This window comes from Adiantum capillus-veneris, chromosome 23 (assembly GCF_014529385.1).
Source record: "Adiantum capillus-veneris isolate H3 chromosome 23, ASM1452938v2, whole genome shotgun sequence".
Classification (NCBI taxonomy): domain Eukaryota; kingdom Viridiplantae; phylum Streptophyta; class Polypodiopsida; order Polypodiales; family Pteridaceae; genus Adiantum; species Adiantum capillus-veneris.
In genome coordinates, this window is record NC_140953.1 from 107,787,364 (window position 1) to 107,812,828 (window position 25,465).

General features: G+C 46.1%; 1 protein-coding gene across 2 annotated transcripts in view; it reads left to right on the forward strand.

Annotated features, from left to right (window-relative positions):
* The window catches only part of LOC147428328 (ATP-citrate synthase alpha chain protein 3-like), a 43,123-nt gene that overhangs the window by 13,748 nt on the left and 3,910 nt on the right, over nt 1–25,465 (forward strand). For both annotated transcript variants that reach the window (XM_086497318.1, XM_086497317.1), the window contains exons 2-6: nt 14,682–14,795; nt 15,318–15,380; nt 15,624–15,785; nt 15,859–15,939; nt 16,009–16,060. In XM_086497318.1, the coding sequence (XP_086353444.1) occupies nt 14,682–14,795; nt 15,318–15,380; nt 15,624–15,785; nt 15,859–15,939; nt 16,009–16,060 (472 nt within the window). The remainder of the gene's footprint in view (nt 1–14,681; nt 14,796–15,317; nt 15,381–15,623; nt 15,786–15,858; nt 15,940–16,008; nt 16,061–25,465) is intronic.

Genomic DNA, 25,465 nt, shown 5'->3' on the forward strand with positions numbered 1-25,465 from the left:
TGCGACTTTTCGCCCAATGGTTGCAGCTCTTCGCCAAAAGGATGCGTCTTTACATCTAAAGTCGTGTCTCTTCACCAAGAGACGTGTCTTTTCATTTATGTCTATTCGTCTCCTATATAAGGAGCCCTTGTATCACACAATCAATCAATCAAACACACGTTCCTCTCTTGTGTCTTTGTCTCTAGTCTAGTTCAGTTTTCAGTTTTCATCTAAGTACAGTTATGAATAAACACACTTAGTAGTAGTGTTCTTCACAGTGGTATCAGAGCAAATTTTTTCCCGGGACCCGAAGGTTGTGAGCCTCTCACCCTCGCCGCTACGCTCTAGCCCTTCCCGGAGTTGCATGGAAGCAGAAGAAAGATGGTACATATGTGCATACAAGCATGAGGTAACTTAAATCTATTCTGTTCCAATTACATACATATAGAACAAAGGACAGGGATGCAAATGTGGATGTGCGGGAGTGCCACGTACCTGGCCTCCTCATCGGGTGGTGTCCCTTTGGGATTGTGCGCGCACCTCTTCCTGTGAAAGGACGGTACCTCTTCACCTTGCTCGCACCCTTTCGCATACGGGTGTGTCGCTTCGCCTGTGTGCCCATTCACTCAGCAAGGGGCTGAATTCTCTTTGCTGGCTACTGCACATCAAAAGGGGCACCGCTTCGCGAAAGGGCATCATAGAAGCACCGCTTCTCTAAGGGTTGCACATAGGGTGTACCCCTTCCCCGCACCCTTTCCACACACCCCTACGCTGCAATTCTCTATGCTGGCCCTGAAATTTGCTTGCACTGGCTGCTTTGCGCTGAAATTCCCCACACACTGAAGCGCTGGCTGAGTCAATCGATGGGCTGGAAATGTTGAAACGCTGGCTGATTTGCATGCGTTGGTTGGCTGAATTCCCACGCTCCCTGGCTGCTGAATTTCCTTGCGTTGAACCTCTTGCGCTGGCTGTTTTGACGTTTCAGCCCAACAACACTAATTTATTGAACCATTAAAAAAAAAACCCAGCCCAAAGTTTGTATGCTTAAGTGGCAGCCCAAATTGGATGGCCGGCCTTTCCCCAAATTAACCCCAAAATTAAAAAGGCCCATGTGAAAGCACCTAGAATCCCTTTAACTTATTAAAATACCCAAAAATTTCAGCCCCGAAGTGGCCGGCCACACTTGACCGGCCTCCCCCAAATTAACTCAAATTTTTAAAACCAATGTGAACTCACTTACTTGATTAAAAAAAAAAAAAAAACCCCAAATTTATTAAACCCAAAGTGACCGGCCAAACTTGGCTGGCCTACCCCAAAAATTTATACACAAGAATTACAACCCATGTGCAACCATTAAAAGAGAATTACAGTAAAACAAATAAGATCCATCGTCCGAGCAAAGCCTTCCTTTTCATCAACGGTTCATGCTCGAGTATTCACCTCTCATTGTGGAAGCATCGGGTAGCCGCCTTGGAACAAGATATCTCCTCACTTACAATGAAATTGGAGGCTCTTCGGCGACAATTGCAACAACCTTTTGGAATCAAACAGTTTTCGACAGTTTCTCAGCAATCTATGTCTCACCCTCAGCATGTTTCTTCAGAGACAAGCCAACACAAACTCACTTTGCTTGAGCAACAATATGCTCAGAAGCAACATTCTTTGCAGCATGACTGTTATAACAAGCCTCAACCTCAAAATGATTATCGGCAAAAGCAGCAACATGAGGCTAGATCTCCCCTTAAAGAGCATTCAACCTCTTCGAAGTGGGCTCACATAGTGGCACATATTTCCGACCCTAGTCAAGTACTCGGTCGTGAACGCCGCAACGCTGGACAAGTTCCCCCTTGCAAGCCATGCCATGCTTCTCCTACTCTGGAAGCCTTAATACCCGCTGATAAAGCTGAAGATTCAAGAGATTTTGGTTCATGTGTGGCATCCCAAACGCACACAACTTCTTTGGTTGTGGTCCAGGCAAAAACAAAAGCCTCGTCACCGCCCTTGCAGAATGAAGTCTTTGTTTCTGATGAGATAACTGATGGTGTGGTGAATGATAATTCTTCAAACTTGAAGATACCAATTCTTACCTTCAATGATACAAAGGATAAAACAGATATAGAATCTTGCAGCACGACTTTAGTCGCTGCAATTGAATATTTGGACACAACTTGTTACACAGATAAACCTTTACAGATGGATATACCTCCAAACACTAATCTGTCTCAGTCTACGACATCCCTTCAAAAGGATTTTATTGTTCCAGACAAACCAATGGAAATACCTTACAGATTTCGAACCAGTGGTCTTTACTCAAAAGAAAACTCAAGTCAGTTTATCAATAATTTTACTCGAAGCAGATACAGATTCAATCTTTTCTTGGACAAAGCTCGAAGTTACAAATGACTTTGACAAAAGCACTAATCAAGTTGCAGATGTGATACTGATACTTTTGAAAAAGATGAGACAAGTTGCAGATATGATCAGTTTTCAGTTTGGCAAAATAGTCATGATCAATAAGAGTAGACAGTCCCAATGGCTGAGCCGATCTTGGATAGAAGTGGTAAGTACTCCCTCTGCAAATCCGGAAAGCAGACCGAGATGGGGATGTCTGCCTCCTCTACTAGAACATCCGAAGCAGGGTCGAAACCATGTCTCCACTGTCGAAAGTGGGCACGTGCTGCTCGGATGGTCAGTGGACTCATGGCGATGACCTTGGACGCCATCTCGGAGGTCTCAAACTCGATCTGGTAGTAGCCTCGTCCGAGTATCTGCACGTCCAGGGTCTTGCCCACCTCTGCGAGAAGGCGGGCCTGGAGAAGGTCACGCAGCTCTCCTCTGCTAGGTCGGGTGCCGAGAATCTTGCAGATGACAGAAGTCGCCTGCAAGCGCTCTACCTCTGCGGCTAGGCTCGCTTGCTCTGTCGGTGAAAGAGCAAGTCGAATGGTGGGCTCAGCGGGGTCGGGCGAGGGGGCTTCGGGCGAGTCCCTCTGTGGCGGAGCTGGAGCCTCCATCTGTGTCTACTGCTGCGTCGGAGGAGCGGATAGAGTGATTTCGCTGCAAACGACCTTGACGAGCACTGTCCAAGGAGTAGTACTGCCAATGCCGGCTGAAGGAGACCTTCGGGAAGAAAGGCGTAAAAACGAAGGAAGCGGCGGGGGGGGGGGGCGGGCAATGCGGGATGGATGGGATATGAGCGGCGGGCGGGGCAACGTGCTGGAGGGGCTGCGGGCTGGGAATCGGGCGCGGCAGCAGTAGGGGGGTGGGGGGGGGGGGGGGGGGGGGGGTGGGTGGGCAGCGTACGGGGCGGGCAGGGGGGATGGCTGCGCAGGGGGCGGGCAGGGCAGGCTACGCTAGGGGGTGAGGGCGGGGGTGCAACGCAGGGGCAAGGAGGGAAGATGGCGATGGCGAGGAAGGGGGAGGGGGAGCGAGTGGGCAGCAGTAGCGAGCGGCTATCGCTTCTTCAAGTCTATGCAACGATATTGTTGAAAGTTCTAGGACAAGCCTTCTTAATGTGACCCTTGACGTGACATTGAAAACATCTACCTTCTTTAGCATAAATCACTTGTTCTTCAGTCGTGATGTATCCTCCTAGAATTCCTTGTGAAGCTTTTTCATCCGGGGTTAGCTTAGGGTCTGCAGGTGCTTTAGCTTTACCCTTAGATTCATTGTTAGAGTTCTTTTCCGAGGAATTAGAGGAAGAAGGGCTAGAAGAATTACCATTCTTACCATTATTACCGTTCTTACCATTCTGCGTGGTCTGAGAATTCTGAGAGGTCTCTTGAGAAGTCTTGTTCTGGCTTTCCCTTGTTGTGCTTCATCTCTTGGGAGAGAGCAATCGCCACCGCCTTGTTGAGATCCGGGGGCTCAAAGACTTCTACATCAAACTTGATGTATTCGTCTAACCCAAAGAAGAAAGCATCCTTGCGCTCATCATCCGATTTGCGTAATTGAGTGCCGAGCTGCAAAACACGGTTAGAAAAAGAGATAACTGGCATACCATGTTGCTTGAGATTGCACCAATCTTCCTTCAATCGTGCTAGGTACTGAGGAAGCATAAACCGTGCCTTGAGCTTGTCTTGAAAATCAGCCCAATTGAAGGACAGGGACGTGAATTCGTCGGCTTTCTCTAGGTGCGCGGCTAACTGTGCCTCTTGCCATGCGTGGTACCAATTGATGGCATCGCTGGCAAGGTACATGGTTGCCGTCAAAACTTTGCTATTTCCTATCTTCTTAGTTGTCGCAAAATAAACATTAAATTGATGCAACCAAGAATGAATAATCGTAGCATCCATCTTACCATCATACTTACTGAAAGTCAACTTCTCTGTGACTAGATGGTTGGAATCCGCATCGTGGCTTGCGCCACTTGAGGAACTCCCATGATCTTTGGCTGGTTCGGACTTTGAGGCAAGTACTTGTTGAATTAATTCTTGAGTGCGTAGTTCTCTTTGAGCCTCACGCTCGACCTCCAAGGCCACTCTTTGAGCTTCACGCTCGGTCTCCAAGGCCACTCTTTGAGCTTCACGCTCGGCCGCCAAGGTCACTTTTTGAGCTTCACGCTCGGCCTCCAAGGCCATGCGTCGTGCTTTCTCTGCTTCCTTTCTTTGTTCTTTTCTTTCTTTTCGTTCGTCGCGTTCGCATTCCAAAGCAATGTGAGTCTCTTCTTGTTTGGCCATCATGTTCATGCGAGTCTCTTCTTGTTTGGCCATCATGTCCATCATCGACTTGACCATTGCCTCCATAGGATTTGGTCCACTTTGTGGCGTAGATGGCGAAGGGGGAGGGTTGGAAAAATCTCATGGTGGGGAGAACTCTTCGTCGTCTCTCTCATGCTCACCACCTGTATGCGAAGTATCCATTCCGCTTCGGGTGATGACCATGCACTATGATCTTTGGTTCTTAAGTCCACAAGGGACTTGGGTTCTTGAGGGTCTTGGGTTCTTGGGGTTCTTGAGGGTCTTGAGGTTCTTGAGGTTTCCTTTTGCTTGCAAACCGTGTTTGAGAAGGTCTTCTCTTCACCCGAGTTCTACTCCTTTCTGTAGGCGCACCCCTTGACGGCCTTGCGCTCACACCAAGGTTTCTTTTTCCCACCTCACGTCGATTGGCCAGCCGCTAAGTGCACGGTCCGCTCTCAATGAGTGAAAAGAGACACAAGGGGAGGCTGGACAAGCCCTTCTTTCTTGGGATTCCTGTCACTCTTCAAAAACACGATTAGGAATCGACACGCCCAAGCGAACTTGGGTTCGTGCGACCGCAACAAGCAAAAAATACTTGGGATTCTTGTGGTTCTTTCCTTGAGTGATACAGGACACTGCCAAAGCTCTGATATCAATGTAAGGTGCATCGGAATGAATGTTGTTCTTTCTCAAGATGAGTGTTCCATATTTTGCTCAAGGTTCCTTTTAGTTCTTATGGAAGGGAGAGCCTTCCGTTCTTAATGGAGAGTGCTATGATCACGAACAAAGTGAGTGGATAGTGTGCGTGCAAGTGTATGAGACTGAGAGATAGAGAGAAGAGAGATACGACACTAGAGACGTAAAATCCTCCTCCGGAGGCCCCACTCTCGTTGGCGAGAGTGGTCTACGGTTGATTGCACAAACGGGTACAATGATGATGCATGAAACTGATGCAAGTCTAGGCTATGTCGACAATGAAAACCGGGATGGCGAGGCCGACAATAGGGCTGAAAACTGTATGGATCTAACTGCTGTCCAAAAACGCTCACTGCTGAATTCTGCTGCAAGTAAAACGCTGAACTTCGGGCTGACTTTATGCAGCTAGAAAAACGCTGAATTTGCCTGATAGAAAACGCTGATGACTGCTGTGCTTTAGGGCTGAAAACGCTGCTGTCCTGCTGCGGTTCAATGCTGAAAACGCAGGTTTTATGTGCTGCTGGTCAAGGCTGAAAACGCTAGATGCAAAGGGGGTGAAGCTGTGCGGTATCTGCTGAAATCACCAAGGCAAAGGAATGGCTAGCGATGATGCAAAACGCTAGGGCTGAGGGAGGGAAAAATGCCAAGGCAGGGGGTGCTTGGTGGTTCTTACTGAGAGAGGGGAGGATTTGTCACCAATGGCCTGCTGTTCTCCTTGCTCATCTGCTGTTTAGTGCAAACCTTGGTTTGCTTATGTATTTCCTTACCCAATTTGCCCTACCTACTTTCCAACAAAAGTCACTTAAATTAATAAGTGAAAATGTCAAAAATAGGTAAAATAGGCTAAATGCACTGGAAAAATCCCCTAACTGATTGTAATGGATTCTGATGGGAATGCTTATGATTATGCTGTGTGCAACTAGAGGATATTCATCTATACTAAGTGACTGGGCATGCACGGTCTACGAATAGACTCACAAAAGTGCCATATCACTTCTAATCTAGATTGACTGGACTGACAGAACCCTATTATGCTATAGCTTGTCCACGGACACATAGGGTTGGATGTGTCACGTGACAGTAGGAGTGGGGACGGATGTGGTTTCTTTCCCTTTCCCTTTCTTAGCGACTTCTATCCATTTCTCGGCCTCATCCGCCTTCTTCTGCGTCTTCACGATCACATCCATCCATGAAGACGTCTTTACCACCTTCTGTTTCTCCTCCTCTGTGATCATCTGTACTTGCTTCTTGATGACCAAAAATAGAGCATTACAATGGTTTTTGAGTGAAGGTGTCGGATACACATCAGCTCAGAAAAGAAAAGAACCCAAGGGGAATCTGGTGAGGGGACGGAGGAAGCCGGTTTAGGAGTTCGAAACTTCTGGATTATGGCTTTACCATCTCGATAGACTGCCCATTTACCTCATTTGCGAGCTTCATGCATCTTCTTGAGTTCACTTGCTTTAGCCTTGAGTTGATGTATGTCAATTCTTCAACGATCCAAAGCTTTCTCCCCTTGAGGAGGTGGGATTGGTGTAGCAGCCTCATCTGTTCTTCTTTGTCGTTGAAAGTGAAGATACAATGCTCAGGTGGCACAAGTCGATGTGTGGGGGAGCAGGAGAGAGAGCCCACTTGCTACTCTATGCAATGAGAGTGAAGGAGAAGAGGAGAGTTGCGCAGAAGAAGCTCACGCAGAGAGAAAACGTAAGAGAGAGAGAGAACGCACGTCAAAATCTGGGAGAGGTCACAATTTTTTTATTTTGGGCTTGACCTTTGAGTATATGAGTAAGTGACTAGGGGGCCATTCACACTTGGGCCCCCTCACTTATAAGTCTTTTAACTTATAAGTTAATAAGTACAAGGCACTTAGGCCTTTATTCCCTAACAACCTCCCACCTAAAGGCAATGTACCTTGGGAGATCAAAGAATCAACTAACTATGATACATCAGCTGATCATGCACTTACTCATCCAACACCCATCATCTGTCGGCAATATGCAAACCGCTCTGCTGGAAGACTCTTGGTCAAAAGATCTACAGGGTTGTCATCTGTGTGCACCTTGACAAGTGTAATGCTCTTGTCATCAAGCACACTTCTGATAAAATGATACTTCACCTCTATGTGCTTTGTCTTGGCATGAAAAACAGGATTCCTTGCAAGCATAATAGCACTCTGACTATCACAGTGTAGCACAGGAACCGGTGACTTAATGCCAAGCTCTTCTACCAAACGCATGAGCCACAAAGCTTCTTTGCATGCCTCAGTGGCAGCCACGTACTCAGCCTCAGTGGTAGACAAAGCAACACATTTTTGCAGTCTAGAAATCCAAGAAACTGCACCTCCTGTGAATGTAAACACATATCCAGAGGTAGACTTCCTACAATCTGGATGTCCAGCAAAATCTGCATCTGTAAAGCCATGCACAGATGTCTCACTCTTCCCAAAACAAATGCACAAGTCTTTAGTGCCTTTCAAGTATCTCAAGATACACTTCACTGCTTCCCAATGCTTTTTGCCAGGATTGCTCATGTACCTGCTTACCACTCCCACCGCAAATGCAATGTCCGGACGTGTAGCAACCATAGCATACATCAAGCTGCCAACGGCTGATGCATAAGGAATCTTGGCCATTTCAGCCCGCATATCATCTGTGTTTGGGCAGTCATGTGCAGTCAGTTTTACATATGGAGGCAGCGGAGTACCAAGTGCCTTTCCCCCATCCATATGAAAACGATGTAGCACCTTATTGACATAATCTCGTTGAGATAGATACAGACGCCGGTTAGGTCTATCTCGAGAGATACGCATGCCCAAAATATGATTAGCATCACCAAGATCCTTCATGTCAAAGCGATTCTTTAAGCTTTGCTGTAATGCATCCAACTCCGTGACATTTTTACCCGCAATAAGCATGTCATCAACATACAAAATCAGCAATAGAAGAGATCCATCACTTGCCGTTTTGATATACAAACAGTGATCAGAATTACTTCTTTTGTATCCTTGAGACCTCATGAATGTATCAAACTTGTGATACCATGCACGGGGAGACTGTTTCAAACCATACAAGCTCTTCAAGAGTCTACATACTTTCTTCTCTTGCCCCTTTGACACAAAACCTTCTGGCTGCATCATATAGATCATCTCAAGCAAATCGCCATGCAAAAACGCTGTTTTGACATCCATTTGCTTTAGGTCCATATCTTCAGAAGCAACCAGGCCTAAAACAAGACGTAATGTGGCAAGCTTTACAACAGGAGAAAAAATCTCATCAAAATCCACACCATGCTTTTGCTTGTACCCTTTAGCAACCAAACGTGCCTTGTACTTAGAAGAAGCATCAGATGTGACCTTGGTCTTGTAAACCCATTTACATGGCAGAGCCTTATGCCCTTTAGGCAAATCAACCAAGTCCCATGTATGGTTTTTCTCCAAATACTGCATTTCCGAAACCATTGCTTTGAACCATTTCTTACTGTCTTCCCGTTGCATAGCCTCTTTATAGCAAGACGGCTCACCACAATCAGTAAGCATGACATAGTCCAAAGACGGTTCATATCTATCGGGGGGCCTTGTCACCCGAGTAGACCTACGCACCCAATGATCCATAACAGGTGGATTTTCAGCCTGTAAACCATCAAAAACAGCAGGCTGTTCAGCCGGTTGCATCGCAACAACGGGCAGTCTAGGAGCATCAACCTGTTCCCCTACCTGTGGTGCATCAATGGCAACTTGTTGGGGCTGATTTTCAGCAGCTAATGGCTGATTTTCAGCACCATTTTCAGCATGTAAAGGCTGCTGAACATTGGGCCTTCTTGGCTGTCCATATGTAACATCTTCACGAAAAACAACCCGGCGCACTTCCTCGACCTTTGTGGGCTGTTTGTGCATGCAATTCTCATTGAAGATGACATCATTGCTGCGTATGATTTTCCGTAATGCGGGATCCCATAATCTATACCCCATTTCACCATCCTCACCATATCCTAGGAAAATGCATTTATGAGACTTTGGTTCTAGTTTGGTGCGCAGTTCACTCCGGATGTGAACATATGCCTCACAACCAAACACTCTTAAATGTGCATATGAGGGTGGCTTGCCAGACCACACCTCCTCAGGCACCTTTCCACCCAAAGCCTTGCTAGGTGAGCGATTAATCAAGTGAATAGCTGTTTGCACAGCTTCTGCCCAAAAACCATGAGGTAATGCAGCATGTGACAACATACTCCGAACTTTCTCTTGGATAGTCCGGTTTAACCTCTCTGCAACTCCATTTTGAGAGGGATTAAAAGGAGCCGTGAGCTCTCTTTTAATACCTTTAGTAGCACAAAAGTCAATAAATGCTTTTGATACATACTCCCCCCCATTGTCTGAGCGCAAAGACCTAAGCTTCTTGTCAGTTTGATTCTCAACAAACGCAAGAAACTTCTTGAAAGTATCCAAAACATCGCTTTTAGCACGTATTGGATAAACCCACACCTTACGTGTAGCATCATCGATAAACGAGACAAAATATTTCTTTCCCTCTAAGGACAACTGTGGCATTTCACATACATCGGAATGCACTAAGTCTAACCTGTCAGACTTCAAAGAAAGAGACCTTTTGTGCGGTGTTTGACTGTGCTTACCATAAATACAGTGCTCGCAATGAGAAAAATCAGCATACCTCAAACACGGCAAATAACCACAACGAGACAGCGTTTCCATTCCTCTTTTACTCATGTGTCCCAACCGGCCATGCCACAAAGAAACACTTGGCTGTTCGGTTACGGCGACAACATAGTCACGCACACTAGATACATGCAAAGGATACAAAGTGTCCGATTTACAACCCTTAGCTACAATCCGGGCCCCTTTACAAATTTTCCACTTGCTATCACCAAAAGTGGTGTGATAGCCTGCATCATCTAGCTGCCCTGTACTAATCAAACTCTTCTTGAGTTGTGGCACATGGCGCACTTTGTGCAAAACAAAAGTCATACCATCAGCAAAGGAAAACTGGACACTGCCAATACCTGCAATGTCACATGCATAGTTATCTCCCAAATAAACAGTGCCCTGCACCTCACCTGAGTACTGTGTAAACCAATCCCTATGAGGTGTTACATGAAAGGAGGCACCTGAATCAAGAATCCAAGTATGCATGTCCACATCAGAACCCATAGCAAGGGTATGTGCATCCACAGAAGAGGCATTGAGTACATCAAGTGCTGCTGTCACTGTCACAACTACTAGTAACATTGATTTCCTCAATCAACACAGTGCTCTTCTTGGCATTTCCCTTGTCCTTTGCATCAGTTTCAGCACCCTTGTTCTTCTCTTTCTTCCACTCATAGCATTCCCGTTTATAATGCCCTTTCTTTCCACAATGATGACACACAACATCTTTCCTACGAGATTTGCTGCGTGCCCTGTCCTTACTGTCAGATTTCTCCCTCTGTTGAGACCTGCCTCTCAAGTGCAATGCATTAGAAGACCCACCTGTGGTGTTCTTCCTGTTCATCTCTTCCATCAAGAGAGAACTCTCTACATCTGCATACTTAAGTGATGCACTTGAGTTACTAAGAGCTGTCCGGAATACATCCCAACTCTCGGGCAATGTGCATAGCAGAAAAGTAGCTTTGAACTCCTCATCAATCGTAAATTTCAGCTCTGTCAGTTGGCTGAAAATAGAATTGAATTCATTGAGGTGCACTGACATGTGCGTGCCCTCCTTCATGCGGAGATCCATAAGCTTCTTAAGCCAATACACTTTACTGGCAGCACTCTGCTGTGCATACAACTCGTCTAAACGCTTCCACATGCCCCATGCTGTCTGCTCATTCTCTACATTGAAGAGTAAATTGTCAGACACCGAAAGCATGATCGTGGAGCGAGCCAACTCGTCCACTTCTTCCCATTCTTCAACCTCCATATCAACCGGTTTCACACCCTGTAACTTAATAGGTTTCGCCTGTTTCTTCTGCAACATCACATTATAACATTGCTTCTTCCATATAGCAAAGTTATGGGCACCTTCAAGCTTGCGAATGTGCAACAAATTGCCACTTTCACTGCTAGAAGCCATTCTGAGTGATTGCAAACACTGAAACCCTGTTTTGCCGACCTAAACACGCCCAAATGTGCGCAATCGGGCAAAAAACAGCTTGCTGTTACAGAAAAACAGCGAGCAAATTCCACGTGAAATCACCCCAAAACGGCGTACATTCACTGCCAAACCCTTACCAAAGGTTTCCACAGGGTGTATACATCATTTGCCTGCTGAAATTCCCTGTTTTAGGGCAAAAATCAGACCTGTAAACACCCGTTTTGCTGAATTTTCAGAACCTCGTTGGTGGAAACACCTGTAAGATTGACCTGTGAGACTTGCCCTAATGAACTTGCATCAAATTGACCCTGAAATTGGTCAATTTCAGCAGAAATAGGCTGCTGTTCGCCAGTTTTTGAAACCCTAATTTTGGGGAAACTGTCACCGGAGGTCGATTCTACACGGTGAGAGGATCCCTTCGCGACAGAGTTGATCGAAAACGGTTGAAAATCCTTCCCGCAGCGAGCAAGAACAGAATTCTGATCTGTGTTGCGAAAATGGCTCTCTTGGAAACCCTAAAGCTCTGATACCATGTGTGGGGGAGCAGGAGAGAGAGCCCACGTGCTACTCTATGCAATGAGAGTGAAGGAGAAGAGGAGAGTTGCGCAGAAGAAGCTCACGCAGAGAGAAAACATGAGAGAGAGAGAGAACGCACGTCAAAATCTGGGAGAGGTCACAATTTTTTTATTTTGGGCTTGACCTTTGAGTATATGAGTAAGTGACTAGGGGGCCATTCACACTTGGGCCCCCTCACTTATAAGTCTTTTAACTTATAAGTTAATAAGTACAAGGCACTTAGGCCTTTATTCCCTAACACGATGTGTGTCATTGATCCAAGAGATGGATTCGGGCTTGATATTCAGTGGTTGAAGAATATCATTAAGCTTTGTGATTGCTTCTTCAAGGGTGTCCTCGTCGGTACACCATGGTGAATGGAGTCCTCTCATCTTGACCTTGAGGCCAAGAAATTCTTGCAATTGGCATTCGTGAAAGACCACTTGTATTTCGACATCAAGCTTCTCTGTGATTTTGTGTTGCCTCGTGTGCTTCCTTTTTGACCGCCAAGACTGTGTCAGTGAGGGATGCTTCCACTTTGTGTGCTTTTGCAAATAGAAGTTTGGCTCTCTGCTTTCTTTGTTTCTTCAAGCTTGCGCAAGCGTCGCTTGACTTCTTCATTTTCTCCGATGAGTGCTTGAATTTGAGTTTTTAGGGCTGTAATCCATGCATCTTGGCGCACAATGGGGTCCTTCCTTGGCATAACTGCCATTGTAAGAAAACTCTTGCGTGTGTGAACCGGGGTACCAAAGGAGGCCATTGAGCTCTTTAAAGCTGGAGATTAGAGGCTGAAGGGGTGATGCTCGTGAAGCTTGGGAGTCAAGGCTGGGGGAAATTAGGTCGGGTTGGGGCTAGAGCTGCCAATCTAAGAGATGCATGTGGGTTAGTAGAGTGAGTAGAAGGTCGCCAAGCAGGAGAGTTGCAAGAGCACCAAGTGTTGCACAATCCTTGAAGCCGCAAGTGTTCAATGGCGATATCGGCTTCACTGCCGAGAAGAGCACGAAGGGTCGTGCGACGGATGGTGTGAATAGCAGGATGGGTTGGGGCTGATGGGGTGAATAGCAGGGCATTTTATTCGAGCTGCAGTGGTAGTACCTTTTGTTCGACAACCTGCCGTACTTCCTGGGGTTGGGGTGCTCTTTTGTGTTGAGCTGGGGTGCTCTTTTGAGTTGATGCTGAGGCCGTACCTTCTCTCCATAGGTTGACTGCAGGCAAGGCAAGGGTTGAGGTTAAACCCCCGCCTAGGTGCCGCCCTGTGACCTAGTGGGGAGTCTTGGCTAGGGTTTACCTTAGGGTTCGGGCTAGCGGAGAGAGAGAGAGAGAGAGAGAGAGAGAGAGAGAGAGAGAGAGAGAGAGAGAGAGAGAGAGAGAGAGAGAGAGGACCCTTCCGATGGGGCCCAAGTGACATAAAGGCATATAAATAAAGCAGGACCCACACACACACACACAAGGATTTGTGTTGGTCTGATGACGTGGTAATTGTACGGAAAATCCTGATTTTGCGCTGACATGATGACATGGAAGATTGTACAAATTTTCGCGTTTTGCGCTGACTGTTGAAGTGGCAGTTGTACGGATTTTCGCGATTTACGCTTGCAACTTTTGAGCATGGCTTTTGGACTAGATGCTTTTTGAGTTTGAAGGCTTTTCATGTAAATTGCTTTTGGGGCCTAGGGCCTTAAAAAATATGAGGCCATGGGCTCATTCTCTTGTGTAAGGATTCTAGGAACTAATCCTTAATTAAGTACCTAAATTCATGATTAAGACTTAAGAAACTTGAACTTGACTCAGAGATAAGACTTAGAAGACTCTGTGTTTGATTGATCGAATGAATGAATGAAAATTGAGTACAATGAATGAGAGAGAGAGAGAGAGAGAGAGAGAGAGAGAGAGAGAGAGAGAGAGCTCAAATGTTGGATCTCTGCACTGAACAACGTGCCAAAAGTACAAAGGGGGGGGGGGGGGTGTGCATATATAGGCAATTTCGCAGAGTTTCCCTACTTGCTTGGAAAACCCCACGATCCTAAAAAATGGCTAAAAATGCTAATAAATATGTAAACTCACTAAAAGTGACGTGACAGACACATTTAGTAGTAGAAATGCAGAAGCCTTGAGACTCTGACCTTGGGAAACGGGGTCTCGCCTCATACCAGCCTACCGGGTGGGTAACACCATGGAATGCATCACCGGTGGGCAAGGGAGGCCATGACAACAACCAATAGGTCCCATGGCACAAAAAACAGAACAAGAAAGGTATTTTGATCAAGGCAACAGTTTAGGCCCTTGAAGCCTCTCATGCATCAGAAGCTCCCCAAGTTGCTCTTGCAAAAGTTCAGCAAGCATAAACAATGCATTCAACAATTGCAGATAATCAGCAAGGTCCATGTCAAGGGCGAAATGAGTGACACTTTGGGCCTACTTTGATGTACCTGCCCTCAGAATTGGCACCATTTGAGTGTCATGAGGTGTTTTCAAGTAATAGAAGTCAGCCTCTTTTCTTTTGGGGAGAGAGAAGAAGAGAAGAAGAAGAAGAGAGTTTTAACATCGTAGGAAACTATCCCAGGAGACCTTAAAGATCTAGCCGACGAGGAGTTGAGAGAGAGAGAGAGAGAGAGAGAGAGAGAGAGAGAGAGGGAGAGAGAGAGATCTCACCTCTATTTAGTAATCACCAAGGTTTCTTGTACAGGTCACAAAGGACACCGATTTTGATGAGCTTGTGGATAAAGAGCCATGGCTGACTTCTACAAGGCTGGTAGTGAAGCCAGATATGCTTTTTGGAAAACGTGGCAAGAGTGGTTTGGTATGTTTTTTTTCTTTGTTGGAGATGCAATGCTCTATGCAGCATGTTTTAAGTAATGGCATTGTGTGATTTGGAATGTCACTCTGATATCGCTCCTTGAAAATCTCGGCGTATTGTTCCGACTCGAAGAATTGATGATGTTTTGCCTTCCAGTTTGCATAACTTGAGTGAATGAAGGGGCATTGATGCACCTATGCACCCTGTTTGTTTGAATGCTTGAGAGAACGCCAGCATTTGTGTCTGGTACGTATCCACATAGACAGATATGAAATTGCTGTTACAAATGCAACACACACTTCACATCTATGCACCAATGCACACATGTTCTCTCATCGCTATCAAATTTTCTAAAAGCTATGAAAAATTAGATCATTTTAAACTTATAATGTTTAGAGATTCTTTGCAGCAGTGCTTTTGAGGTTTGTGGAATTCTCTAATAGATCATGATTTTCCGTAATTATTCAACTTCTGTAGGTCTTGATATTAGGTATGCCGTTTCTTAAAGCCAATATTGCAATGCAGGTTGCTCTTAATTTGCAATTGGCTGATGTCGTTGTATTTGTCAAAGAACGCCTTGGGAAGGAGGTATAATGTGTACTTAATTTTTGTGTACAAGTAACACATGAGCCTTGACAGATAAAAATGATTTTCGGTACTGTGTACTCAGATCAGCCTTTGAAGGCTAAACCTTTTGATTCTCCATGGATAGATTTCTATTTTGGTTTAGACTCCTCATTTCCTCTATCAAGCAGTATTCTTTTGTTTGCTCCTCGATACTGAGATGTTTGGTGACAATAATTGTTTGGTGACAATAATTGTTTCTTACAGATTGAAATGGATGGAGCTAGAGCTCCCATTACAACGTTTATTGTGGAGCCCTTCATTCCACATGATGAGGAGTTTTACCTCTCTATTGTGTCGGAACGGTTAGGTTCAACAATTAGCTTCTCCGAGTGTGGAGGAATAGAAATTGAGGAGAATTGGGACAAGGTGATTTGCTGTAGCTATTTGGAATTCGTGTGTTACATGGTCTTCCTGATGGTATAGGTGTTTGGGTTTGCAGGTGAAACAAATTTTTGTTCCAACCGCTCAGCCTCTAAGCACTGAACTTTGTGCTCCATTAATTGCCACTCTCCGTTTAGAGGTACTACCAAGTAACTTTCTTCAGGGTTGTTAAGAGTAAGTCTTGAAAATTCCGGTTAAATTTTTGCAGATCCGGAGAAAAATTGAGAGTTTTATGAAAGGTGTATTCCACGTGTTTGAAGGTATAGTGTTTCGTATCTGTCAATCTTGAGCTATCTAAATGTATTGTCTACGGATGTACTATTATTTTGTACATAGATAGGGCTTTGCCCATGGATGAAGAATTTGTGTTGTATCTTTTGGATTTTTACCCTAACAAACAATCTGCCTCCTCCCCTGCAGTTCACACTGTTGTCCCCATTTGCTCTCGTCCTTGAGGGTTACAAGCATGGCACGAGGAGTTGTAGGGCAAGAAGGGGAGAGAGATTAGATGAGATGATCTTCAAAAGGCCAAAATGACCTATGAGACCGAACTTATACAATCCTGGATCTGATACAAAGTCTATGTGAAACAGTAAAAGTGTATGTACAAAATAACAATAAAGAAAATGATAAACTTGGTGGGTAAGTATCTAGGGAGGTGTCAAAGATCAAAGGCTTGCATGGGTCGATGCCGAATGGTATCAATGTCCTTCACAGAGAGGGTTTGCACAGGACGGCTCCCGTGTCTCGCCAAGATAAGTCTGATCTCTTGTTGTAGTCTCTTTTGTTTGGAAGAGCGACCTCTCATCGTGGATCTCCCAATCTCGGTTGCTTGATCACTTAGTTTGCCTCTATTGATGATATGGTCTCTAGCTCTGCTATATATATATATATATATATAAATAGATAGATAGATAGAGAGAAATGAAATGATATATTAACGTCTTCAAAAGGCCAAAATGACCTATGAGCCATCAGATACAAAGTGGTGAATCTAATACAATGTCTGAAGGACAAGTTTAAAAAGTACTGAATGTAAAATGTGAAAAATGAAAAATGAAGTGTGAGATGTGAAATGTGAAATGTAGAATAGGCCCTCAATGACACTCTGGGTGTCGTGCTAGAATGCCTCTGATCCTCTGCTGGAGTCTCCGTCGATGGAGTGTGCTCCTGTGTCTTGGTCGTGGTCGCCTCGATCTCCTGAGCTAAGTCGCCCTGTCAATGAGGGTGCCTCTGGTATGAATGTGGGTACAACTCTGTGCTGGTGGTTGGTCTCCTGGCTCCCTCGATCCAAAGAAATCTGTGATCTGTCTCTATGACTGTCGTACTCCATGTCTCCTCAGCAGACTATCTCTATGTCGATGTAGCTGAAGTAGATATAAGCCAAGGCATCTCTGATCCTGATACCTCATGACTATATCTAGGGGTCCAAAACCCTCCCTGAATAAGCAATGGAAGCGCCCTCGTATCTCATAATACACAGTGCAGTGGCATATGTAGTGTAGCTCTGTCTCTGGCTCTCTATTGCATAGTTGGCATATCCTATACTCCGGTGGTATACCTCTGAATCTACCCGTCTCAATCCAACTGGTGCGAGGATGTGCTAATCTGACCGATAGCACATTGCAGACCATGAGACAAATGAGTGTCCATGTAGCTCGAACGAATCACAAACCCATCTCCCGAAAGTTGGAGAAGATGCTCTTTGTAGAAAGCCATCTTCGTGCCCAACTCCTGCATCGGCTCTACCCATGTCCTCCTGGTGTCCAATTGTATAAGATCCTGACGAATGAGTCTAGTGATCTCCGTCCGTGTGACTGGCAGTGAGGGTGCATCCAGGGAATACTGAAAAGGAGGCAGTCTATCCATGCTGAAACCATGCCTCTAAAACCATGAGGTCATCTGCGCATACCAACATGATGCGTCTCCGTGCATCGCTAACTGTCTAGAGGACTCAAGAGCCAATCTAGTATATCTGCCTCTATGTGTATCCCATAGATTGTGCATAAAGGACACTGATCTGGTAAGAGCCTCAATCTCTATAGGAGGGGCTGCTACCTCCTCTCGAATAATCGCATGTGGTACGGAGGCCTTGGCTCTAATCATCTGGGATATCATAAATACCAAGGGTCTCTCCATGCTCCTCCAACTGTCATGATTCACAGATGGTCCCCAAACCTGGACCTCATAAAGCATAGCTGAAGCAACCAAAGTATCAAAGAGCCATAGCTTTGTTCGTGGTTCTTGAAATTGAACCTGCGAACGCATCCTCTCTAGCCCTCCCAATGCCGCATAGGCTCTGGACAGTCTAGTCTCTGCTGCTCTCCTCAGAGTAAACCTCGGTCCCGTGAATACCACCCCCAGATATGTATATGAATCTGTGTACTCCATAGTGTCTTGACTATATACGAGTGTAGGTGCCGATGTCTTGACCCACTGTGGTGTGGTGTTAAACACCATAACCTTGGTTTTACCAAGGTTCACAGACAATCCACTATCCTCTGCAAAGCTGTGCAATGCATCCAAGTGTCTCTGCATGCCCTCTAGTGACTCTGATATCAACACAATATCATCAGCATATAATAACAAAGGGATCCATGTCCCTGCTAGCTGAGCGCGTCTGTCGCCCTCTGTCAATCTAGTCAGAAACCTCATCTACATACATACCAAATAGTCTAGGGGACAAAGGATACCCCTATTTCACTCGAATAGTGGAATGAACAATGTCAGAAATCCCCTCAAGAGTGCGTACATGGCCAGTCACTGAGCCGTATAAAGCCATGATCCCCCATATGATCTCTGTGGGTACTCCCAACTTCAGTAGCTTGCGCATCAATCTGGCCCTCGGCACTGTGTCAAATGCTTTGCGGAAGTCCACAAAGCAACAATACATCCGTCTCCCATGTGCCCGACTCTCCTCAATAATGGCTCTGAGTGTAAGAATATGGTCCAAAGTGGAGAAACCCCTCCTGAATCCAGCTTGTCCTGTTGCTCGTATGCCCTCATTTTCAGCCCATTTACTCAGTTGCTGTTCAAGAATGGATGCATACAATCGTGCCAATGTGTGCCCTATCATAATAGTACGGTAGTTCCCTGGCACCGTGGGGTCCCCTACCTTGAAGAGAGGTACAATAGTAGATAATCTCTAAGACTCGAGTACTCCCTCACACATGACCCGGTTAAACAACGGCGCAAGAACCTCTGACAGTAAATCTCTAGCATGTATCAAGTGCTCTGCCACCAAACCATCATGATCACATGCTCTCCTAGTCCTCATCCTGTCAATGGCGTTCTTCACCATCTCAGAGGTAAAGAAGGTTAGTGGCTGGACATGGCTCTAGAGGGTCTGGTAATGGTGGTTGCCCAGGTATTGTATATAATGATGCTGCATACTGACCCCAAATCTCGGGAGAAGTAATCATTGGAGGAGGTGAGTGCTCATGGAAGAGACGCCAGGCCTCACCTGAATCTCGACTCAAAAAGAGCTGATACAAACCACGTTTCATCTGGGCTAAAAAGGCCCGCTTCTTCCGTCACACTAAACGCCGAAGGGCAATCCGAGACTGTCTATATGTAATGACTCCAAGTATAAGCTCGCTCTGAATCTGAACTCTCATCTCTCTGCACTCCTCATCATACCAACTATTCTGAGGCATGTTCCCAGAACGTCTTCTGTGATCTGGTTGAGTGTGTGGGTATGCCTTGCTGCCCCATGCAAGATCTCCGTCAATAGAGTGGTGATCTCCTCCACGGTATCTATAGGCTCGGTTGCCCACATCCGACTGTAAATCTCCTCCACATAAGCTGAGTCCGTCTCTGGTGTAAAAGTATACCGTGTGTGTGCAATCCTCCGTGGTGTCTGAGAGGCACTATACTGGAAAGAGACTGAAAAAGTCAAGAGAGCATGGTCCACTGCTACTCCAACAGGTCTAGGTGCCACACTGAGATCCTAAACACTAGAGATGAAGCTTGGTGAAGTCATGACATAGTCCATGTACTGGCCCCATGTCTGTGTGGAAAGCATGTGAATCCCCCAGACGAAGGAAAAATCGCTAGACCATTAAGTATGGCCAAACCATGCGTAGTCGTCATCTCCATGAGATATCTCCCATACTCTGTGTGCTCTCTATCCTGTGAGTGTCTGTCAAGCCCCATCTCCGATATATCCATCTCTCTAAGCATCTCCTCCGAGGTATCATAAAATACCGTTTGGGAGTTGGCTGTCCTAGCATTAAAGTCTCCCAAGAGAATGATATCTCCATCTCTAGAGAACTCCCATATGTCATCATCAAGTATAGAGAAAGGGAACTGCCCTCTAGGTGAGGTATATACTGATGTGCTAGGGGGAAAGTAACATATAGCAATGTATAAGAATCTGTCCGTCTCAGCTCTCAGTCTCACGCACATGTATCTCGCTTGGTCATCTCTCCGGACAATCTGTAATAGCGGCTGCAACTCCTCCCTGAATAAGACTGCTACCTCTCCTGAACCTCGACTCCCATGCTGGGATCTAGTGTATCTCTCCGGACAATCTATAATAGCGGCTGCAACTCCTCCCTAAATAAGACTGCTACCCCTCCTAAACCTCGACTCCCATGCTGGGATCTAGTGTCTGGCCAACAAGCTGTCTCCCATGAATAACCAGTCACACGTGGCATTAACTGTCCAGATTTCTGACGTGTCTCTGAGTAAAAGACAATGTCTCTATCTCTGAAGCTATCCTCAAAGGCACCCACATCCAGCCTATATGATCCATTACAATTCCATGCCGCCATCCGGAGTGTGGTCCCATATGTCTCGCACCGTCATGCTGTGCGTCTTTCTAAAACCACTACTTTCCCTCTTCTGTAAAAGACAATTTTTCCCTTCTCCCTTGCTACCTTGATCTCTGGCATCAACTCTTGCAAATGTGCTATTTGTGCTAAAGTAAGGTCATCCCCCATAAATATCCCAGTTTTCGTAAGTGCTGGTCTCTTCTTCAGAATTCCTTTCTTGTTTCCAAAGTCGGGAAATGCAAAATAAGTGCTCTCTCTTTGACGTTTCCCTTCTCATCCACTCCCTTCTTTCCTAGTCTCCAAGCACCTGTGTGCATAGGTTCCAGGATGCCCATGCGTTGCAAGAGTTCCTTCACTTCTTCTTCTACATTTTCGGTGTCTTTGATACCTGTAATACACACATGGAGAGCTCTATTCCTCCTCTTCTGTTCCTCCTCAATGGTCATATTGATGATGGTAGAAGTCTGTGCGGCTTCTGGCATCCGGGCCTTCCCTTTCTTTGCACCCTCAATCCATTTTTCTGCTTCGTCAACCTTCTCCTGTGTTTTAAAAAGGCGCTCCGCCCATGAGGAAGCCGCTTTCGAGTTTTGTTCTTCCCCTTCGCGCAGAGTTGTCACCTGCTCCTTAATTTCTTCGAGCTCCTTTAACGTCGAGGGCTGATTTCCCCCCTCCATTTCGGGCATGATTTTGCAAGCTACAAGGTCCCCTTTAAGCTCTTCAATCACTGCATCCTTTTCCTTCATGTACTTTTCCACATTGGTTTTCCAAGATTCAAAGCTTGCAATTGCCTCATCCAACTTTTTCTGCATAATACATTCCATTACATTCACTTCTGCCCGCATTAGAGCCTGCATCTCCCCTTTCACAGATAGATACATCTCATCATGCTTACCAAGCATCGCTTTATCCAATTCTTTCCTCATATCTAGATGCATACATAGAATTCTTATAACTTTCTGCGTTTGCATACATCTCTTTCTTGATGTCATCTCTCATAAAGCTGAGGTCCGATTTAATCATCACTTGAACCCTCTCTATGATTAGATCATCCTGGACTCTGACGGTTTTCCCTGCCCGTAGAGATCTCGGCGAGAGTACACTATCTCTGTTCCTCCGTTTGAATGTTGCTTTCATTTTTTGTGGGGTGGTGAAGCTACCTGTATCACCATCCTCGGCTGGTTGGTCCATCCGAGAGAGAAGAACAGAGCGAGCGGTACATTGTACAACAATCCCTTCTGATCCCCGAGAGAGAGAGAGAGAGAGAGAGAGAGAGAGAGAGAGAGAGAGAGGATGAAATGAAATGAAATATTAACGTCTTCAAAAGGCCAAAAAGACCTATGAGACAAAAAAGTTACAATTGGTGAATCTGATACCATGTCCGAGTACGGAAATTACGAAGTTACAAAGTTAGAAAGAGCCAAGTTACAAAGAGCTAACACTACCACTAACACTAAAACACTAAGGAGAAAGGAAATAAGGGGGAAAGGGGGGGGGGGGGGGGGGGGGGGGGGTTTGTGGGTTTAGATGAAATCTCTCATCGGTATCTGTCGGATCTCATTGACCTCCTCCATGGTCAGAAATCTGCTTGGGCGTCTTGCATGTCGAGCTAGAGTGATCTGTATCTTTTGTTGCAACCTTCGTCGGTAGTGGGAGACCCCCGAGGTCGTGGATGTCTGGATCTACCAAGTTCAGTGGCTCTGTCAAGCAGTGTACCTCTAGTATGAGTAGGCTCTGAGATCTACTGTAATGACTGCTCTGTTGGCTCTCCTCTGTCTGGTGTAAAGAACTATGTGATTCGTCTCTGAGAGTGTCTTTCCCCTGATGTCGTCAGCAAGCTCTCCCTAAGTCTGCGTAGCTCTAGCAGGAACAATCCGAGACACTTCTGATCCTTGTATCTCATTACTCTAGAAAAAGGTCCGAACCCTTCTCTGAACAGACAGTGAAAGCGGCCACGTATCTCATAGTATGCTGGGCAGTGACATGTGTAGTGCAGCTCTGTCTCTGGCTCTAAGTTACATAGGTGACATATTTTGGCTCCTGCCGGCACTCCTCGAAAACGGCCAGTCTCGATCTGAAGCTGATATGAGGATGTGCGTATCTGTCCAATAGCGCATCTGATCCCATGGGATAAGTGTGTATCCATGTATGCTGGCCTAGTCACAAAGCCGTCCTCCGTGAGTTGGAGAAGGTGCTCTCTGTAGAAGGCCATCTTCGTGCCCAACTCTTGTGTCGGCTGTATCCATGTGCTCCTGGTATTTAGCTGAATCAGATCCTGACGTATGAGCCTGGTGATCTCTGTCCGTGTGAGAGACAAGGAGGGTGCATCCAAGGAGTATTGAAGCAGAGGTAATCTATCCATGTTGAGATCATGCGACTGAAACCATGATGTCATCTGTCCGTACCAACATGTTGTATCGCCTTGTAGAGCTAGTTGTCGAGATGACTCCAGGGCAAGCCAAGCGTATCTGTCTTTGGGGAGATCCCATAGACCGTGCATAAAGGAAGCTGATCTCGTCAGTGCCTCCACCACGAGGGGGGGACGGCTAGCTCGGCTCTCCATACATCTCCATCCATCTGTGTTGCTAGATCCCCCATACCTGAACTCCATAGAGCATAGCTAGAGTCACTAGAGTGTCAAAAATCCAAAGCTTTGTTCGCGGTTCTTGAAACTGAACCTGCGAACATATCCTCTCCAGTCCTCCCAGAGCTGCATATCCTCTCGTCAGTCTAGTCTCTGATGCTCTCCTTAGTGAAAACACCGGTCCACTGAATACTACCCCAAGATATGTATATGCATCTGTGTTCTCCACAGTCTCCTGGCCATACATAAATGTGGATGCCGACCTCCTGACCCACTATGGTGTGGTGTTGAACACCATAACCTTGGTTTTCCGCAGATTGACCGACAATCCACTATTACGAGCAAATGTATGCAGAGCATCCAAGTGACGCTGCATCCCCTCTGGGGAGTCTGAAATCAGCACAATATCATCAGCATATAGTAACAACGAAATCCATGTCCCTGCCAGCCGAGCCCCCCTGTCCCCCTGCCGCTCTACATGGTCTGAAAACTCATCCACATGCATCCCAAAAAGAGTCGGGGATAGGGGGCATCCTTGCTTTACTCCAATAGTGGAGTGGACCATGTCAGACATTCCTTCAGTGGTGAGTACCCGCCCCATCACTGTCCTGTATAGAGCAAGAATACCCCATATCAGCTCTGTAGGCACACCCATGTCCTGTAGTCTGTGTATAAGTCTGGCTCTCGGCACTGTGTCAAAAGCTTTGCTGAAATCCACAAAGCTACAATAGATTCTCTTGCCATGGTGTCTACCCTCCTCAATAATAGCTCTGAGTGTCAGAATCTGGTCAAGAGTGGAGAAACCTCTCCTGTAACCTGCTTGCCCTGGTGCTCTTAATCCCTCTCGCTCTGCCCATCTACTCAGCTCCTGCTCAAGAACGGATGCATACAACCTAGCTAATGTGTGGCCAACCATGATGGGCGATAATTCGCGGGAATCATGGGATCTCTTGACTTGAAAATAGGCACAATCGTAGACATACTCCAAGTCTCCGGGAAGCCTTCATACATGGCTCGATTAAACATCATAGCCAGGAGCTCTGCCAGCATATACCTGGCATGGATGAAGTGCTCTGCTACCAGACCATCATGATCATGTGCTCTCCTTGTCTTCATCCTGTCAATGGCTTTCCTTACCCTCTCGGCAGTAAAGAAAGAACATGTCTCTGGGCATGTCTCTAGTGGGTCCAGCAAAGGTGGTTGCCTTGATGCTGTGTAGAGAGATGTGGCATATTCTCCCCATGTCTCAGTGGAGGTGACCGTGGGCGGTGGTGAATGCTCGTGGAATAGCCTCCATGCTTCGCCTGAGTCCCGACTTATAATAGCTGATATAGATCCCGCTCTAGCTGAGATAGATAGGATCTTTTCTTTCGTCGCATTGGCGGCGAAAGACTGTCTATGTGTGGTAATACCCGTGAGCACTTCCCTCTGTAGTTTGATCCTCGTCTCTCTGCACTCCTCATCATACCAACTGTTCTGGGGCATGTTCCCAGATCGTCTCCGTGTGGGCTGGCTGTGGGGGTATGCCTCTGATGCTGCGTCATGGAGCGTCTCTGTCAATATCTGAGTGAGTTCATCTAGTGTCCGTCCCGGCTCCTGTGTGCATAGCTGCCTGTATATCTCATCCATATACACAGAATCTGTCTCCCTCGTGAAGGTATACCGAGTGTGTGTGGGGACCTCTCCTAATGGAGCTGTGCTGAACTGAAAGGTCAGGCTGAAAGACACGATAGCATGATCAACTGCTATTCCAACTCGCCTAGTGCCCACCATGAAATCCTGAAAGAAAGGAATGAGACCTGGCTGGGCCATAATATAATCCACTGTGCTGGCACCATGTCGGTGTGGAAAGCAAGTAAAACCTCCAGTTGTCAAAAATCTTTGTAGGCCATTCACAATAGCCAATCTGTGTGCGGTGCCCGTATCTATCAAGTATCTGCCATATTCAGTGTATTCCTCATCTTGTGATAGTCTGGATAGACCCATCTCTGTGATGTCCAGCTCCCTAAGCATCTCTTCGGAAGTATCATAAAATATCGTCTGGTGGTGGGCAGTCCTAGCATTGAAATCCCCTAGTATGATAATGTCACCATCCTTGGAAAACTCCCATATGTCATTATTCAAAATAGCAAAGGGGGATTGTCCTCTAGGTGATGCATATACTGACGTACTAGGAGGAAAGTAACAAATAGTAATATAGAGGTATCTGCCCATCTCTGCCCTGAGCCTCACCCACATGTACGTAGCCTGTTCATCCTTGCGTGCTATATATGTCATTGGCTGCAGTTCCTCCACTCCCCCTGAGTCCC